The 20,314-nt window shown below is 47.9% G+C and overlaps 1 protein-coding gene across 4 annotated transcripts in view; it reads left to right on the top strand.

The window, feature by feature from the left end:
* Positions 1–20,314, top strand: part of LOC119396947 (SR-related and CTD-associated factor 4) — a 122,696-nt gene that overhangs the window by 5,314 nt on the left and 97,068 nt on the right. For 3 of the 4 annotated variants that reach the window (XM_037664336.2, XM_049417283.1, XM_049417284.1), the window contains exons 4-7: positions 396–501; positions 13,211–13,359; positions 13,468–13,512; positions 14,411–14,593. In XM_037664336.2, the coding sequence (XP_037520264.1) occupies positions 396–501; positions 13,211–13,359; positions 13,468–13,512; positions 14,411–14,593 (483 nt within the window). The remainder of the gene's footprint in view (positions 1–395; positions 502–13,210; positions 13,360–13,467; positions 13,513–14,410; positions 14,594–20,314) is intronic. The other variant, XM_037664338.2, reaches the window with a different exon arrangement.

Below are 20,314 nucleotides of genomic sequence, written 5' to 3'. Positions count from 1 at the left end.
AATGAAGTACATTGTCCTCTGAGGGGGTCACAGACTTAACATACCAAGTTTGAGGAAATTTTGTTGAGCGAATGGCCCCAAAATACGATAAATACACTTTGAAATCCGTGACGTCACGCACGGAGATTTCGGCGCGATATTTAAAAATTAAACTTTTAACTTGATTTTCTCGTCTATTAATGTACCTATGATGGTGAAATTAACGACATTAGAGTTCTCAGAGTACAGTTTACCAATCTAAACCAATTTAATGTTTCTCTTTAGTGTCCCTTTAATGCCATGAATGAGCACGTAATGCTATTAATTACAGGTACAAGTGAGTATCATTTAGAATGCTGCAGGTGTCAGTGAAATTGTAGCTTGACCACATTTCATCTTCTCTTACTTCCCTGCAGCCAAAGATTGTTCGGGTACTTAACTTGTGGCAGAAGAACCAAGTGTTCCCGCCTGATGTCATCCAGCCACTCTTGGATATGGCCAGTCCAGCAGCCGTTCCAGGAGGTACGTTCCTTGTTCCTTATGGTGCATTTCACTTAGATGGACATCACAGCTCCCTAGCATTCAATTCAATCTTTTTGCTGGTGTTACCAGCAGGTGCATAGTTTTTGCCACAGCCATCTAATGCACATCTGATGCCACGATGTTCGTAGATTGTTAAGTGGGTATGTGGCCTTTAAGTTCTAAAAAAGCAACAAACTAGACTTTTGGAAAACTGCATATTTGGGCTCTGCTTGTCTTCTGCAATTATCAGCACGTAATTTGTCGTAAAACTACTTCATACCAAATATATATTAAAGGGGTCATGAACCACTTTTCCAAGTAATGATCTAATGGCCTCAGTATCGGAGTGTACTGCCTCCCGAATCGATTGCCGCAAAAATTTCTCGAATCCGTCAAGAATCAGCGGAGTTACGGGGGTTTGGCGCACGCTCCCAGCGCTTTCTCTCTTTTCTCGTGCCGACGAGCGCACTGGAAGCTAGACAGGGAGGGATGGCATGGGGGAAAGAAGTTATGCCAGCGCGCGTCATGAAACGCGATCGCTCTCCCGCTGTGATTCTCTTGCGCGAGTGCGGCTACCGTGTACTGAGGAGTGCGGCGCCGGCAAGTGGCGGCACCCCGCGGCAAGAAGCGCATCTGATCCGAACGCCGCTCTCGATTTACGTCAGCTATCGGCCAATAAGCATGCTATGTCTCTTGCGACGTACAGCGGACAGACGCCCCGCCCACCGACGAGAGTGAGAACCGGCCTCTGTTTGAAAAGAGGGTGCCTGGGGAAACGGCAACTTCGCGCTCCGCTTGTGGCCATTACGCGGCGCGCACGACTGTAATATTTGGCAGAGCAGTTCATAGCCGTGTCAGCTTTCCGCAGGATGTGTTTTTTCAATCAGCCCAAGGGGTGCTTCATGACCCCTTTAAGTAGGGGTGTGCGAATATCAAAATTTTCTAATACGAATCGAATACCGAATAATCAAGGGAGGTAATTTTTTTTCCACTTGCAATCTTTTATTTTACTGCATATTTATGTTGAAAACAGTGCATTTGTTTGCTATCAGCACAAAATCTGTTATTGCACAAAAGAATATCTACATGCCAGGAAGTGCATGACTGTGCTATATTTAGTGGAGCTTGTGACTTGTTGGCTTAAAGGGACCCTGAAACGGTTTTGACGATTTTGTACGAACACATTGAGCCGGTAGAGCAAGTCCTAAGGATCATTTACAGACCGATTTAAGCTCTGTGCGTAAGCTGTGGAATTTATTACAAGGCTCTAAAGCTGCGAATCGCCACCACTCACAGCGGCTCAGCCAAATGCGTTTTCAAACCGCCCACTTCCAGTGCGCGTCGTATTGGAAGCGCGACGTCACGCAGGCGGCTGATCTGATTGGATATGTCCAGTACACGTCACTGAACCTCCTGTGGGCAGCGAGCGTCGTCTGCCTGTGTTACAATGTACTCCGTGTTGATGTGAGCTGAGCGACAGTGTTTATCTCGAGGTTTCTTTTCTTGGACATAATTAATTTCCCTAGCCGTGTTGTGTGCCACATATCTAGCAATTTCTAGCAATTGGCGACTTCTAAAGCTGCGACATCGTGCAATGTTCGTGAGGCATCTGGCGAGCGGAATCCCTTCAGCTCATCGCTGCAATGAGCGTTGCGCTCTCGCTATCCGTTCAACGCCATGATCCACATTTTTGTGGCTGTAACTTCACCCCTGAAGACACAACCACATTGCCCGAGTTTACGCTTATCGGTGATCGTTCTCGAATTATTTTTGTTTGTCCGCATGCTTTTGCAGATTGTCGCCGTACAGGAGAATAAAATAAGATCTGCTGGTAGTGTGGCGGCACCTGTCGGAGCAGATATCAACCACTCCGCGAGCTTCGTCTTTGTTGGGCCTCCGAGATTGCGCGCAACCCGTCGGCGCACAATATCTAAGGCCATGACTGGGCGAAGTGCGCTCATGAGAGCGCTGCGATCGCCGGCGATGTCAGGGTGTCTGAGTTGAGGGTGCAAGGCAGTGGTGAGGAGGAGGGTATAAATATAAATTCCGTAGCGGCCTTAGTACACAGTGCGTCGCTTAATTTCTGGTGCGAATGATTTGGGGATGCTCCTGCCTAAACGCTCACAAAACTTAAAAAAACCGTTTCAGGGTCCCTTTAATGGCTTAGGCTCAATTCACATGTTGGACAAACTTTCACTTCCCTTTTCTTTATGTGGTAACATTGTATTAGAAAAACAAACAACCAAAAAAAGCTTTTGCACCCGCCTTGGTGGCTTAGCGGTTGTGACGTCATACTAGTGAGTACGAGGGCGCTGGTTTGATTCCTTCCCAGCTACATTATGAAGGGGTCAAATGTAACAGTGCCCATTAAGGGGGGAGGCTACCTTCGGATACCAACTTTTTTGTTTATTGAGATATCTTAATGAAATTTTCATGATAGACGCACAGCAAAAGCATTAGAAGAATTACAAAATTTCATGAAGTTATGTTCACTGGTTCTCAAGTTATGGCAGTATGTCAGAATAATGCACATGGTTCTCTTATCCCAGGCCTGGAGAACTTTCAAAAGGTACTGGAACTGTGAAATTAACTGTGATGATTCCCAGATTGATATTTCAGGGGGTAACAGAGCCCTTTTTTTGAATTTCCTAGCTGAAAAGTTTTAGCAGACCATCAAATTTAGTGTTGGTAATTAGGATATTATCAATCAAATTTTGATTAACTATAATAAATAAGAGACACAATATATTGAAAAAATGGGCTTGTCACCCCCTCAGAAATTTATTCAAGTACATAATAAAAAAAGACATGAAAATTCGATGAGTGGTTCCAGAGATATGGCTGGGATAAGCAGCCTCACTAGCCAAAAAAGTCATTTTGAGAAAACGACGTTTGAAAGTTTTGAGCACATATGTAGTTCTAAAATGATCCTGCAGCATAACTGGAGGTGTCCTTTGGCACTCTCTCTTTGCCGCCTTTCCATCTTCTCTATAGGTGTCCCCACTTGAGAGACAGTTATCGTGCACTCCACACCCAATTTCCATTTTCATTTCCTTCTTCCTTTTAAGAATCACCTGTAGTTTTGGCACTACAACCCCCCAAACTTAATGTTTTTGTTATTTTTATATACACTTTCACCCCTGTTATCACCGGTCAACACTCTAAGGCAAACAGGAGTATCTGCGGCGTCTATCAGCCACAGAACAATCATCATCGGGGTTGCTTGCCTTTCTCGAAAACTGTGCACTGGCTACTTTCCTATCACAAACGCTATGTCATGCTGATAGCCACATGTCGTTCGTGATTGGGAAGCACCGGTCGCACGGTGGTAATGCAACTAAAGCCCGCGAGACAGGTGAAAATATTGTTGGGCGGCAAAAAGGCGCCCCGAATATGCCTTTTATGGTTGGATTTACGGAGCCGCAACTCCTCTTCAAAATGTGGTTTCGGCAACGAGCGCATTATTTTGCCACTTCGAGGGCTGCCTTCGTGCACTCGTTGCTGCCGGCAGTGAACTGACGCTGGCAAAAGAGCGAGATTGGCGAGTTTGCACGAATGATACGTGCAGGTGTGATGCACGTTCAATGGATTCTCAAGGCGCGCTGTCGGGAACGCAGCGTAACTACGCGGTATGTTCATCACCTGACGTGCGCCACAGCTCGCTAGAAACAAATATATCTGATGATGACAATGACACCGAAGTAAAGGTGACCAAAAGTGCCCACTGCTGGCGTTACCATCGAATCATTTTGGAACTATGCCAAGTATAGTGCTGACATCACGGCACAGTGGACGGACGACTCATGCGGCTTTCGTCGATGCTTACGTGTACGTTTGTACGGCGATCCGTTACTGAGCGTCCCTTGTTGTGTGCAGCACGTCGCCTGCTAAGCTCAACCAGTTAAGTGCCAGGACGTTCGCTGTAACGTACGCGTGCGTTTTTCCGTGCTCAGCGTGATTTCTCCGCGCTCGGAAAGCACCAGACTGAGCAAAAGTGTGCAGAGTGCGTTCTCAGGCCAATGCGGCTACAGCTTTCATTTCTGCAAGTGACATGCTTGCAGAAATTACTTAAGGGGGGACATGGGTCCTGAAATTTTTTTTTTAATTCTTCGTCGATTGAGATGAAACTTGCGGAGTTTATGCATATTTGTGTGCAGATTTCAAATATGCAATTATGTTTCTAGTATAACATATAGTTTTTAAAATATCAAACATTTCATATGCTTTTTGGGAGCCCCAGTTTGCCTAAACTGAGAGAGTTACAAAGTAATTAAGCACATCAGAATGACCTGCAATGAGTACAGAGTGCAAGAAAACAAGAATGGATGTTCTAAACCCATTTGAACAGAAGTTATGGCACGATGAACGTTCCAAATTAGTCTACTCCAAGCTGGGATTTCAGCCACAAATATTCAACATGCCACAACTTTTGTTCAAATGGGCTTAGAACATCCATTCTTGTTTTCTTGCACTCTGTACTCATTCCAAGTCATTCTAATGTGCCTAATTACTTTGTAACTCTCTCAGTTTAGGCAAACTGGGGCTCCCAAAATGGCACATGGAATTCAAAAACTACACATTGTACAGTAGAACCCCACTGTTACGTTCCTCACTGCTGCGTTTTCCCGGCTGTTACGTCGTTTTCCGCCGGTGCCGGCATAGCTCCCATAGGATACAATGTATTGGGAACCCCGCTGTTACGTCGTAACTGTCGGACCGTTCCCGTATGATACGTCGCGAAGTGCGCCCGGAGCCGACCGAGTGACTACCAAAGAGAGCGGCCATGGTGCATTTTCACGCAGCTTGGCCTCGTTTGACCGTAATATTAGCCGCATGAGAGGCGCAAGCAACAGAATCTTTCAATTGATGCAAACAAAAGCATGGCCTTCGAGATTCAAATTGCAAAGATGGCGTCTATGATGTAACTGCTCGCGAAAGCAAGGCCTTCGAGATTGGCATTTACTATTGACAAAAGCATAGCCTCTGAGATTTGCATTGCACAAACATGGCGTGTATGACGTAATTGCTTGCGAAAGCAAGGCCTTCGAGATTGGCATTCACTTCTGCCATCGCGTTGGCGTAGACTCATCATCATCGTTATTTGTCGGAGAACGGGAGGAGTTCGAGCTGGTTGGAGCTCGCATGGTCGTGCGTGCGGTTCGCGGTCGGACTCGCCGCGCCGGTCGTGATTGCGTGTGCTTAGTTCTTTCATGCCTACAGCTGTTGGTGTTAAAAAAATCACATACGTTGATTACATTTCTGTGGATAAGGCCGTCCTAAGCTCCGCGTTTCTATCCATCGACTAGATCGCGGCTGAGCGCGCCAATTTTCTTGCTGCTCGTAAGAATTGAAATAAAATTCTGTACCACTAAATATTTTGCCGTTTTTCCTGTTTTTCGGCTCTTACGTTTCCCGTCTCTTACGTTTATTTCCTACGGTCCCTTCAAAAACGTATCAGCGGGGTTCTACTGTACTAGGAAACAAATTGCATATTTGAAATCAGCACACAAATATACATAAACTCAGCGAGTTTGATTTAAATTGGTAAAGAATTTAAAAAAAAAAAGTTTTCAGGCGCAGTGTCCCCCCTTAACTGGAGTGGTCCCGCACAAGGGTGCGGCAGCGAACGGCATGTTTTGGTTGTCACCTGTTCTTAAAAGCGTGCAGTACACTTACACCAGCGGCCACATGCACCACATGCACTGCCGAGCCACATGCACTGCCGAGCAGGCAGTTCATGATCGTTGATAGGTTTGTTGGGTTCATTGCAGAGAAGTGCTGCTGTGCGTTCGTCGGTAGCCGTCGTCACACCCCCGTGTATTTCCAATGCTTATCCGTGTGGGCATCACCGCACTCGCGCCGAAGTCGTAGCAATCACTGGTCGACCGTTGATGCGCTTATCGTAAAGGCACAAAATTTGAAGTTCTTTTCAGTAATATATACGACTGAATATTCGAAAAGATCGAAAAATCGAGTCCCTTCGAATATTTGAAACTTCTCGAATACATGGTTTTCGAATTGAATATGAATACAGTCAAATCCCGCTACAAGGAAATTGACGGGACGTGCGAAAAAGTTCGTTGTTGCGGAATTTCGTTGCACTAAAATTTCATGTATAGACCACAAAAGTTAGGAAGATCTGATGATTATGACTCGTCCTTAGGCCCCGGCAAGCGCATGCGTTGTCTTTTGCACTGAACTCTCAGTAACTCGGACGTACTTGGCAGCACACCGAGTGAATACATTTTCTCGCGTATAACACGCACTAAATATACAGAAAATTTAACGCTAAACTTGGGCTGCGGGTTACATGCAAATTTTAGTGTGCAAGTTGGCCTCACGGTAATGCAAGGAAGGCAGCTTTGCGTCAATACGCAAGTTATACACGTGGGTTATACACCAGCAAATACGATATGCAGGCTACCCTCGAAGCGTGCCGAGCGCGTAGCGCTCCGTAGGAGCTTGCCAAAGTTCGCTAGAGGCTAACTGAAAACGGAAGTGCCGAAGCTCCGCACTACCACAGTAATAAGCGAGCGAAAGGAAAGCCAAAACGCTTTGTGGCGTTTTATGACTTTATTGCCTTTAACCTTTCTCCGATGTGGTAGCTACGTACTTGAGCGTGTTCGCTCTCGATGATCGCGACCGCGGTTTTCTGTACAGCGGTTGCGGCAAACATAGTTCCGTTTTCAATCTGTGCGCGCTGGCCGTGCGTGTGCCTTCAGAACTGCGTTGTTGCTGTCTGTGATCGCGTCTACCGCGGTTTTGACGGCAGCATTGTATTGAGTCGGTGCACGTACGTTGGATGTGCGCATACTTTCGTGGTCGCCCATGATCGACCGCATTTGTGTTCGCAGCGGTTGCGGCAGAATGTAGTTATGCTTGGACTAGGTGCACGCTGGCCATGTGTGTGCCTTCAAAACGCCGTGGATGTCATTGACGATGGCAGGGCTTGTGACAACGAGCAGTACAGTGAAACCTCGTTAATATGTACCTGCCGGGAACGCGGCATAACTACGCACTAAACGGTAGTACGCATTAAACACCAAGTACAAATTTGCATCTCCTAGCGTATGCCATCGCCCCCAGCAAATAAATAGAGTGCCACAGCAAATATTGCCTAAAGTACTCACCGCAAAGCCTTCTCTTTCTTTTTGCCAAAGTGGAGAAAAGATCCTGGCACACTCGCGCGACTGCCCGATAACGCGTAGTGGCGACGCCGAAGAACATTTCGAAACTATTGCAGGGTCCGGGATACGCGGTGAACGCAGTGACCAACATAGCGGCAGAACGGACAGTGTCTGATTTCCGCGGTTTATGTGTGTGCGTCTAACTGCGATCTGCCACTAAACGAAAACTGACACAGTTCCAGTGAAACGCGGTATGGCCGCGTGGAGCCGATCGTCTCCCGGCTAGTTGCGTGCAGCGCGTCGCCTACTCGGCTCTCGCCGTCACTACCGGGCCGCTTGCCGTGCCGCACGCGCGCATTTATCGTAGGAATGTTGTTCGTACCCACTTCGCTCCAGATCGTGCACAGATGCGGCGAGTAGCTTGTTCGGTTAACGCAGCGATGACGAGCTTCATGCAAGCGATGCGCACTCCGCGATGCTCTAGCGGTCCTGGCAGCGGACGGAGGCGCGTTGGGTGGTCGCCTAATAAAAATCGTGCAGTATGGTTACAACCGCGCTACGCTTGCTGTATCGTACACGTGCGTTAGTGTGATAGCGTCAATGCAGCGAGGTTTCTCGGCGCCCACGACCTGCAACGCTAACTACGCAACAGCGATCTGCTTTCGCTTCTACAAAGCGGTGCGTGCCTGATGACGGCTTAGTAGCGTTTGCTGTCGGGCTAGTTGGTACATGGTTGAAATTCTTCGACCCTGCCCGAGCATTTGTGCCATTAATTCAACTTCAGCCTTCAGGGGCGTAGCCAGAAATGTTTTTCGGGGGGGGGGGGGGGGGGGGGGTTCAACCATACTTTATGTATGTTCGTGCGTGCGTTTGTGTGCGTGTATATATGCGCAAGCAAAATTGAAAAATTTCGGGGGGGGGGGGTTGAACCCCCCCCCCCCTTGGCTACGCCACTGTCAGCCTTGAAGACGGCCGCGCACAACGAAGCGGCAGCGATCGGCGGCCCAGCGCGTTCAGGTTGTCGCCTAATAAAAGCGTGCAGTAGGCTTAAAAAGTAGCGCTGCGCCGCACGCGTGCCCGAGCAGATAGCTGAAGATACTTATTGTGATAAGGTTGTCGGCGATAAGTCATGTCGGCGCGTTCGTCGGTGGCCGCCACCTTGCCTTCGTTCTTTCCCGATGCTTACCCGCAAAGGCGTCGCCGCAATCGCGCGTAAGTCGCAATCGGGGATCGACTGATCTGCGCACTTCTCAAAAAGGCGGAAGACCTTTGGCGGCACATTCTGGCGTCGGGAAGTTGAGCGGCACAGTAAAATTTTATGGCACAAAAAGTTATCGCGGTACGCAGGGTACGCACTAACCGGTAGGCATATGGCGAACCACTACGGCTTAAGCGGTCAGCGAATGCATTGGGCTCTATGGGACTCGGTCGGGGATTCGTCGCAACTACGTTTTAGCCGTTAGTACGTTTAAAGCGGGTACGTATTAACGAGGTTTGACTGTAGTTTTGTTTTGAGTGCTACGTCAAAAACATGGCCGGAGTTCTTGAACGATTCTTCCGCGGCCTGCACCCGCATCAAACCCGCCGGCAGCATTATGGCGGATGGATGATCTGTTGCCGAGCATCTCAATAGCGAAAGATTTACCAGGATGTGTGTGTGGTGGCAGAATGCATGTCTCTGGGTCTTGCGATGCGGCCGCACAGCTCTGGCAACGCGAAATGGTAGAGTTCCTAGCGGAATTTCGCAGCAATCCTAGGCAAGCTTCTATTGCTTATGTGGTGGCACTCACAAAAACTTTGTTCAAGCGGAAATACCTAGAAAAAGTATTCATTGTGACGAGACATATTTCGCATTATTTTCTATGGGCGGCTGATGGGGAATCGAAAATTATTCGTTGTGGCGGATATTTTGTTGTAGCGGTATTCATTATAGCGGGATTCGACTGTGTTGCAAATTTATTCTACTGATATTCTAAACTTTTGATTATTCGCACACCTCTAATAAAAAGCAGCCATCTTGGTGGATCACCTTTCTTTGCCCATAGCAGTTGGGCGCAAGCTCTGAGCTTTCAGTGCGATGATATGCTGACGGTGAGTACTGCAGACGCGCATCAGGACGAGATCTCTCGAACTTCTGTAGGTGTTCGGATGAAGCATATGTGCTGCTGCGACTTCGTGTGGCTTGTTGAAGAAGACTAGAAGATCACTGGCACCATTGCATGAGAAAGCAGCCAAGTATGAGCTGAGAGTGTCGACGGTACTTTACCTTTTCTTGCAATGCCATGAGCGATCTGGCTTCATTTGTTTTCTTTTTGCTGTGCTCTGGTGGATGGCAGCACACATCTTGTTGAGCAGTGAAAGCGGAAGCAAGAAAAAAACTGTACCGCTGTCCATTTGTATTATGCGTGTCCAACTACAGCCGCTCTTTACCATGACGTAACGGTTAAGACGAACCTATGAAAGCATGTAGGGAAGGGTGTTTCAGCTCCACTAATGTGAAACCTGTGGAGAGGCGAAGCATGCAGTATGCGCTGGTGTTTCCCACAGCAAAATCACTGCTAATGGGCAATGAGAGACAGAAGAAAGATTAGACACAGGAGACCCGCAGTCCGTTTTTATTTAACGCGCACGTTGCGTCTCTTAAATTGTTCAGCTAAGCACGAAAGAAATCTCCCACCGGCACTACATTGCAGGTCAAGGTCCAGTGCCTATATATACGGGGTGACTGGTGAATGGCTGTGCAGCGCGAGCAGTCGGCTTTTTCAATTAAGAAACCCGCTAGCAGACGCTGCCTGCGTCGGCGTTGTCTTTCGCTGGTGAGGACGCGTTCTCGTTCCTTGCGAGCTGGTAGTTCAGCATTCATTGCAGAAAGAGCGTTTCTATAGTGCGCTGTTTGCGCTCTCTCGCCACGCGGCGAGCGCTGAGGTGGTGGCACACTCTCTCACGCTCAAGCAAATGGACTGACCTGATAGCAGACGACGATGCGCGCCGACGCGCCGAGAAATTGAGAAATGTTGAGAAACACTCTAAGGTGCTTCTCGCCTAAAATTGGCCATTTTTGGTCTGAACATGGGTAACAGCATGCAACAGCATGCAACAGTAGTAGTAGTAGTAGTAGTAGTAGTAGTACAGTGCAGACCACTTATAACGTAACCGCTTTTAGCGCGGGACCGGTTATAACGTGGTTTTTTTTTACCACCGATATGGCGCCCATAGAACTCAATGTATAGGCCGACCGTTTACTGCATAGGCGCGCGAAGGAGAATACCGGTTATAGCGCGGACTTTTTAGGCGCGCGACCATAAAATCGGCGAACGGAGCACGGTTTGCCGGCGGCGTTCCTGGCGCGCCGGCACGTTGGGAGTAGGAGCGGGAGCAGGCGGGAGCGCGCAGGTGCGCACGTGGAGGCGGCCGCGAAAAGGCAAGCATTACGGAGGAGAAGAGAGGGTACAGTAGTGAGGGAGACGGGGAGACCTTGAAAGGAGGGAGCATGTTTCGTCACCGTGGCAGCGTCCAATCCGGGTGCGCGGAGTGCGGGACAGAAGCGGTGGCGTACTTTTTTACTTTTTTTTCTTCGACCTCCTTCTTTTGCCTCTTTGCATTTGTTGTGTGCGCTTCGCCGTGTCGTAGTTGCCGTCTGAGAGCCCAGAGCACGTGTGTTGTCAAGCTCCTGTCGCCATGGCGTCGGCGGCGTCTTCAAGCGGCGTGAAAAAACGCCGTGCCTTATCGCTGGAGACTAAGGAATGCGTTATTAGGGACATCGAGAGTGGGCTGAAGAAGGCGACGGTGGCGGCGAAATACGGCGTTTCCGACACGACCGTGTCGACCATCTACAAGAACAAGGACAAACTGCGGCAGCAACTGCAGCAAGATTCGTCTTCCCTGTCACGGAAGAGAATACGTACGTCGAAGTATGAAGACGTGGACGCAGCGCTGTTCAGGTGGTTCCACGAAGTTAGGGCTCAGAGCATCCCAGTAAGTGGCCCCATGCTCCAACAAAAGGCCAAGTCTCTCGGAGCTCTCTTAGGCCACGACGACTTCAATCCACTTAACGGGTGGATCCAGCGTTTCAAAGATCGCCATGGCATCAGCTGCAAAGTGGTGTGCGGAGAAAGCGGCGATGTCGACGACGAGTCTATCGAAGTCTGGCTTCGCTTAAACTTGAAGAGTATGCTGTCCACCTATACTGACAGGGACATTTATAATGCCGATGAAGCTGGCTTATTTTATAACCTTTTGCCCAACCGCACGCTTGCGCTGAAAGGCGAGGCCTGCTCCGGCCGCAAGGTCTCAAAGGAGCGCATAACTGTATTGTTTTGCGCTAATTTGGACGGGAGCGACAAGCGCCGCCTCTTTGTCATAGGTAAATCGGCAAGGCCACGTTGCTTTAAAAAGCGAGAGTGTCTGCCAGTGACCTACAAAGCCAATAAAAAGGCGTGGATGACGCAGGATTTGTTCACCAGCTGGCTTTGCAAGTTTGATGAGGATATGGTGGCAGAGAAGCGACGGGTCATACTTATCCTCGACAACTGCACGGCCCACAACGTCAAGCCGAAATTGACCGCCGTCAACCTAAAGTTTTTGCCTGCCAACACGACAGCAAAAAGTCAACCTCTCGACCAGGGTGTCATCGCAACCATAAAGGCGCTGTACAAAAAGCGCATTTGCGAGAGAGCTTTGCTGAGCATGCAGCAGCAGCAGCCTCTTAAAGTGAACTTAAGGGGCGCAATTGACATGGTGGTCGCTTCATGGTGGCAGGTAAAGGCCGATACCATAAGCAAGTGTTTCAAGAGGGCAGGCTTCGTGCGCAATGCAGAGACTCTGGAAGACGATGAGCAGAGCGACACTTCGCTCGCCGATGAGACCCTCGACACTGACGACGTGTGGTCCGGCCTCGTTGACAGCAACTTTGTAACCGCCACCGACACTTTCCAAGAATTTGTCGATGCTGGGGAGTCGGAGCTTTCTGTCTGCGAGGAAGCGAGCACAGATGACGCGATCGTCGCAGCGGTGCGCGGTAGTGCGGAGGTTGCAACGGACGACGAGTCGGACGGCGAAGACGAGGTCGACCCGACGCCAGAACCGGATTTCCCGTGCAAAGACGCGTTGGAATACCTCGCAAAAGTGAAAACGTACTGCGCGAAGAACAGTTTGAGCGAGAAATCGCTTCAGTGCTTAAGCTTTGTGGAAGACGAAATTGTTCGTAGCGATGTTCACAAGCATCGCCAGACGAAAATAACGGCGTTCTTCCGTTGATGCCGGACTTGAGAACTTCGTTTCCGTGCTGTGTTGTGATTGTGTTGAATGTGTCTGCGAGTGAAAAGTGTAGTAAAGTGCTTTTGAAAGGTGGGTTGCTCTTTTGGCATAGGCAAAGGCCGAAAAAAGTATGCTTTGGTTATAACGCGGTACCGCTTATAGCGCGGATTTTTACAACTCCTGTGACTTACGTTATAAGCGGTCTACACTGTAGTAGTAGCAGCATGCTAAAGCTAGTAGTCGCACTGTTCATAAGTCATATATTTACACGATCTTGCCTCCAATGTTACTATGCAAGCACACATACCACCCTTTGTTGTTCTCAGGGGAGCCTGCTCAGAGCTCAGACGTGGTAGCCGATACCAAGGCGAACAAGAATTCCATGGAAAATTGGAAGAGCTGGAATCATGGCAACAGCATCCAGGACTCTGTGCACGGAAGTGGCCAGGAAACCAAGACCTATGCCCTCACGCAGGTGTGTTTTGCCTGCTAGAATTTTCAGAAAGTGGAATTGTTACATTTGCTGACATGATTGCCTGCCAAAGAGGTGCCCTCTCTCTTTTTTTTCTGGCATGCTTTTCAGTGGCTCAACCAGAGCGAAATGCCTGTGCCCAGCAAGGCATCAGAAGTGAGCGCGCTGTCTTTGTTTCTACGTTTTGTCTGAAGTTAGAGGTTAAGGGGGGACTTAAGCAAATTGAATTCTTTTTTAACACTGAAGTGTTTTATGCCAGGATCCACCAAAGACTGAAACACGTCATTTCTTGCTCAAAAGTGACGGCAGTAAAAGAGCACGCAGGTAGCTCAGAAATTCGGAAGAAAGATTCACTTACTTACCCGGCTGTGGAATCAAACCCTCTACTCCATGACTTTCCAGCAAAAGAGTTGATGCGCTAGCCACTAATTCGCAAATGCAGACATGCTCCGAGGCATGAGCATGAAATATGTGCTTTCCACTTTGACAGGGATGGCGCCACAATCTAGGAGTGGTGCAGAGAAGCATTACGCCGAAACTTTGAGAGAGCTTCTTGGTGCAGCACAGCCATGGCTGCGTTCAACTAGCAAAAAAGGCACAAGTGGGAAGCACAATGCTTTCACTAAAACCCCTCTACTTAGAGGTACTCTAGCTTTCACACATTTAAAGCGCACATTACGAACTGTGGCTCTCGTATGAATGAATCTTAGTGTGTCGCAACACACCAGAGTGCCAAAAACACTATGGAGTCTGACCAGCTTCCACATCGGCTTTCACACTTTAGATGTTTAGCTTGTGTCTGCATGTGTGCTTGGCTGAACAAACTTCAACACTCAGTGTGGGAACTTGACTATGCTTCTGGGAAACTGAAACTGAGCCTATGCTTTGTGTACTTCTCACATGCTTCTGTATTTAGAATTTTGTTACGCAGCCTGACATCTTCATTCTTTTTCTAATAGGTTGACCAGTTTGTAAGTAACTACAGAAATACTTTTCCCCCTCATCTTCTGGGTATATATCGCTTTTAACAGCGTCCTTGTTGTCCTCCCTATAGGAGAACTTGAACTTGGCCATGGCAGCTGAGGCAGAAAATGCAGCCCCTCCTGACCCGGAACTTTTAGTAAAACTTCAGAGCCTTGCTTCCCAGCTGCTGACAAACAGGCCTGGTAGTTCATCAGCTCCTGAAGAAAAGCCACCAAGTCAACAGCCAGCAGCCCCTGCTGTAAAGTTCAACAAGGCAAGTCAGCGGCCAGAAGCTTTGTCTCTTATGTAATTTATTTAACAGATTGAGTAATTGCGGTATCAACTTACATTTATGCTGACATTATGTGGGGTGAGTTTGGTACAGTAAAACCTCCTTAATTCAAAGTCACTGGGACTTTGAAAAATTTTCGAATGAACGAAAACATACAAAAGGCGGGATGCAAGGAACCTTGAAGTACTAAAAGTAATCAGAGGTGCTCGTTTGCTGTGTCTGCTAGTTTGCGGCTCCAAGGGTTATGTTTTCCAGCAATACCCGGTCCCAATTTTGCTACAAACCCAGGGAAACGGTGGGCCTCACTGCTGCCAGCGCAGAAAAAAAAAAAAACGAGAAAAAGAACAGTCTCATGGTTAACTAAAATGGTTAACTAACGCCACCTGCGGGTAAGAAGACATGTTTCACTGCAACACAGTGGCGACACGCGGGCAGCATGTCACCTGCTACTCTCAGTGTCAGCGTGTCACGATGCAATCGTTTGCCCACTCTTTCTGGTAAAATAAAGAATTTAATAATGGCCCGTGTGATGGAATTCGCGATTTGTGCTGGCTGGAAAACATGAGCACTGAAGTTTTCTGAATTTTCAAAGTAGGCGTTGCAGGCAACAACTCTGCCAGAAGTGGAAGTGTGCAATTGCTGGAGAGACCGCCAATCGGTGGTTCGCATACATCGTGAATTCCGTCAGGCCGCCTTTATTATTTTTTTCTTTTCCCAGAAAGAATGGATAAATCATTCTGACATTGCGAGAAGCATGTGACATGCTGCTCGTGTGTTACCACTGTGTTGCAGTGAAGCACGTCTTCTTTTCCGCAGGCGCATGTTTCAGCTGAGTGCGAGACCACTCTTTTTCATTTCTTTTTTTTTTTTGCGCTGGCAGCACTGAGGCTAGGTGCTTCACCTGTCGCTTATTAGTATCGCTACAATGCATTGTCTTGTGGCTCCTAAAGGCTGTCATTTCCATGGATTTGCGGCGAAATTTGGGATCGGAAATCAACACATGGCACCCAAAGTTATCGAATTAACCGGGCCGGAGCTGAACTCCGCTTCAAATTATCCACTCAAATTTACATTGCAAAATAAGGGACCGCAGAAACAGTTTGAATTAAGTGGAATTTAGAAATAACCGAGTTCGAAGTAATGAGGTTTTACTGTACTCACACCTCTGTCATGTTGTCGTGCTGTTAGGCCATGTGTTTGACTGCCCTGTCACTGAAGTTGTACCAATATGGGCAGAGTGGAGACATGCCCGTGTTGAAAAGCATAACCTGCATTAGGAACTGCTACATTTGCACTAGATTGAAATTGAATAAAATTCTGCTGCAGCTTTAATATCCGGACACATTTGTCCCTTATACGGACACATATCAACAACTATTAAATTGATGGCCTTTAAATTATAAAAATATTGACTTAAGGAATTGTATTATTGCTACATGGTCAATTATAGATGGCTGCTGTACAGCTGCAGTGGTTTCATAATGAGACACCAGGTGCTTGTGGCAGCACCACCACACGTGCTGCGTCTCCAAATGTAATTAGCAGCAGCGAATCTAAATATTCTTTTAAAGTACACATTCATTGCTGTATGGTTTCTGGAGCTGTGCGAATAGCAAAATTTTGGGTGCGAAGCGAATTTGAATATTGAGTACACTCGAATACCGCTACAACGAAATTTCCGGCACATCGAATAATTTTAGATTCCCTGTCAGCCGCCCATAGAAAACAATGCGAAAAAATTTCTCGTCACAAGAAATACATTTTCTGGGTATTTCCACTTGAAGTTTTCGCGAGTGCCACCACATAAGGAAAAGGAGCTTGCCTTAGGATTGCGCCGAAATTCCGCTAGAAACTCGACCATTTCTCATTGCCAGAGCTGTGCGGTGGTAATGCAAGACCCGTGTCTTCATCGGAGACATGGTTTTTGCCACCATAGGCACATCCCGGTAAATTTTTTGCCATTGAGATGCTTGGCGACAGATCGTCCATCCGCCATGATACTGCCGGCGGGTTTGATGCGCGTGCGGGCCGCGGAAGAATCGTTCTTCAAGAACTCCCGCCATGTTTTTGAAGTAGCACTCAAAACAAAACTGCTGCTCGTCGTCACAAGCCCTGCGATCGTGAATGACATCCACGGTGTTTTGAAGGCACACGTGCGGCCAGCGCGCACCTAGTCCAAGCGTTACTACATTGTGCCGCAACCACTGCAAACACAAATGCGGTCGTGTCGACGCGATAATGGGCGACCGCGAAAGTACAGTCAACTGCTGATTTTTCGGACGCCCGATTTTCCGGACATGCCCGAAAATTCAGACGCTTTCGCGGCACTGTCACCAGCCCCATAGACTTCAATGTATTAGAACGTCCAAAATTTTGGACGCTGAAGCTATTCCACGTCCGATTTTTCGGACTTTCTGCCCAAATTGCAGGTCCAAAAAGCATTATTTGAAGCCCCCACCTCTGCCGCGTCTATCATCTCATAGGTTCGAACCAGCGCTTTCGCGAGTCGATCTGCTTGAGACAGTAACAGAGTCCGAAAGTCAGCTTTGCCGCAATGCCCAAGCGTTATGGGGTGAAGCAGACCAGAAATTCAAAGGGGCCGCTATCGCGGCGCCGTGCGGCGATGTTACGGATAAGCAGTGGAAATGCATGGAGGCGTGATGGCGGCAGCTGGCAAACGCGCCAGTACGGCTTAATCTCTGACAACCCTTACGATAAGCATCTTCAGTTAACGGCTCGGTAGTGCACGTGGCCTAGTGCAGTTGCATGCGTACTGCACCCATTTAATAGGCGAGAACCCAAATGCGCCGCGCCGCCATTCCTGCTGCCTCTTTGTGTGAGACCTCTAAGTGCGCCGCATAGACGCGTTGCCTTCGCGGACGAAACCAGCTTGCCGTTGCCGCGCCCATGTACAGTCAGGAACTAAGTGCACATTGCGAACCCTTTCATGATAAATGCGTGCATACGATACAGCAACAGTAAAGTGACGGCGTCAGCTTAGTTGGCGATGTGCTGTACACAACTAGAAACGATTGGCTTGACACGGCAGCAAATGCTGCGTATTGGCGGCGACTCGGCGATGTGTGTGCGCATGTTTACATGCACACACGGATCGGAGAAAGCAGGACGAGTCGTCCACTCTTCCGCCACAGTCTCTGTGTTCCGCATCATCGTTTACAAATGCTTCATGCGAGATAGCCGTAATCTATTCCGTGCTTTCCGTTATCAGCGGCGCTCATCATAAGATGCAAAAGTGGCGGTTGGCAAGTACGTAGTAAGCGGGGTTTGTGGAAGGCACCGAATGTATTTGCTGAGAGCATGGGCGCGCACCAAAATGCCTGATAATTGTACTGGGAGTCATTAAAGCTATTTCGGACGTGGCTGTGCCGATTTGACCACTTGAGCAGAATAAAAAAGCAAGAATTTGTTTTTTCGGACTGCCCGATTTTTCGGACGATTTTGCGGTCCCTAGGGAGTTCGAAAAATCGGAAGTTGACTGTACATGCGCATCAAATGTATGCGCACTGGCTCAAAGCAATGCTGCAGTTAAAACCGTGATAGACGCGATCACAGATAGCAACGACGCAGTTCTGAAGGCACACGCATGGCCAGCGCGCACAGATTGAAAATGGGACTGCCGTTTGCCGCAACCGCTCCACAGAAAACTGCTGTCGCGATCGCAATCATCGATAGCGAATACGCTCAAGACGCAGCTAACACATCAGAAAAAAGGCTAAAGGCAGTCAAGTCATAAAACGCCACAAAGCGTTTTGGCTTTCCTTTCGCTCGCTTATTACTGTGGTAGTGCGGAGCTTCGGCACTTCGTTTTCAGTTAGCCTCTAGCGAACTTTGGCACGCTCCTTTGTGGCGCTACGTGCTCAGCACGCTTCGAGGGTAGCTTGCATATCGTATTTGCTTGTGTATAACCCACGTGCATAACTCGCGTATTGACGCAAAGCCCCTTCCTCGCATTGCCGTGAAGCCAACTTGTGCACCGAAATTTGCGTATAACCGGCACCCCGAGTTTAGCACTATATTTGCTGTATATTTCGTGCGTGTTATACGCAAGAAAATACATTCGCACGGTGTGCGGCCAAGTACGTTCGAGCTAGCGAGAATTCAATGCAAAAGACAATGCATGCGCTTGCCGGGACCAAAGGACTTGTCATAAACATCAAATCTTCCTAACTTTTGTGGTATATAGATGAAATTTCACTACAACGATATTCCGCGACACAGAACTTTTTCGCGCGTCCCGTCAGTTTCATTTAAGCAGGATTTGACTGTATCTTTCAGAAACTTCAAAGCGAAATTACAGAAAAAAGTTACAGAGGATCCCTAAGCATATTCTTGTGAGAGGCACATGAAAGCATTGCTAGGTTGGTGAAGCGCTGGAGGAGTGCTGCTAACTGATGTTGCCTGGTTTTCTTATAAAGAATGAGGCAATGTAGAGGCTGAATTGTGTTTATTAACATGATTTGGCACAACCAAATGGTGTCAACACATCACACGTGAAAAGAAAAGGTGCTGTTTCCTCAACCTTACCTCCCCTTTCAACTTCTCTGGAAGCCCAAGTGATGTGGCGGACAAGGGCGCGCTACCTTCTAGTCGGGAGTTCCACCTACTGTGCGGGTTTCCCTCTCCTACTTCACGGCTGCGAGTGGTTAATGTGGCAGTTTTTGGCGCCGGCTTCACTTCCAGTGGGAGAGGTCATGTGTTTTCTGCACATGGCTTTTGCGGACGCCTGATGAGTATGTGCTTTCGCAAACCTGGCCAAATAGCGCTGTCACAATTAAATGTGGGGCAAAACATGTCTAAAAAGAAAATAGTTCGTTTTGCACGGTAACCCGTAGACTTAGTGTGCTTTCCACTGCTTGAAAATGTAACTGTGCTGATAACTGAAGGAAAGAAGATTATTTTTAAGGGCTCGTTTTTCATTGTTAGACACAACATTAATGAGAACTAACAGACAATAATGCCACAGAAAGTATAGAGGATGTTATCCTCTATACTTTCTGTGGCATTATTCTCTGTTCTCATTAATATTGTGCTGATAACTCTCGCATAGTGACGCTGGTGACGTAACGTGCAGCATTGGCACAAGCACAACCGTCAGTGGCAGATGCAGTGACATTGCCATCACAATATAGCGATGGAATGTATTTTTTAAGAGTCGGAACTGGCACATTTCGTGCTCGATTACGGCCTGCCTGCGTAAATTTTGTTCTTAGCGAAATGGAAATGGTGACGCGCCCCTTTCACTATGAAAGCTCACATCTAAAGAAAGCTGTTTTGCATGCTTAGAACAGCTACATCATGTCTATTTTGCATGCCCGAAACCTGTGTCTGTGAGTGGTGCAAACAAATGAAGGAGGTTCTCAGCTGCGTTTCATCTAGGAAAAGTTTCTATGGGCCAAAAATGGGAAAATATCAGAGTTTCGTTGACAAGCTTGCAGGCATTTTCAGGCAGCTACGTGTAGACTGAGCTTGTGAAGGTAACAGCCCTTGAATAGGCCTGCGATCGAGGCGTATCTAGAAATGGCCTCAAAGCCCGCAAAACTGGGTCACTTGAGGGGAGATGCGGCTCGGAAGACACTTTTTTAAAAATATTCCTCCTAGAGCAATGAAACTTGGGGTATTTGTAGAGTTTTATGCTGATTTCAAATATATAATTAGTTTTCTTGTAAGTTGCATACTTTTTGT

This window comes from Rhipicephalus sanguineus, chromosome 6 (assembly GCF_013339695.2).
Source record: "Rhipicephalus sanguineus isolate Rsan-2018 chromosome 6, BIME_Rsan_1.4, whole genome shotgun sequence".
Taxonomy (NCBI): Eukaryota; Metazoa; Arthropoda; class Arachnida; order Ixodida; family Ixodidae; genus Rhipicephalus; species Rhipicephalus sanguineus.
Note: the sequence above shows the minus strand (reverse complement) of the source record. Positions and strands in the feature narration are given on the sequence as shown.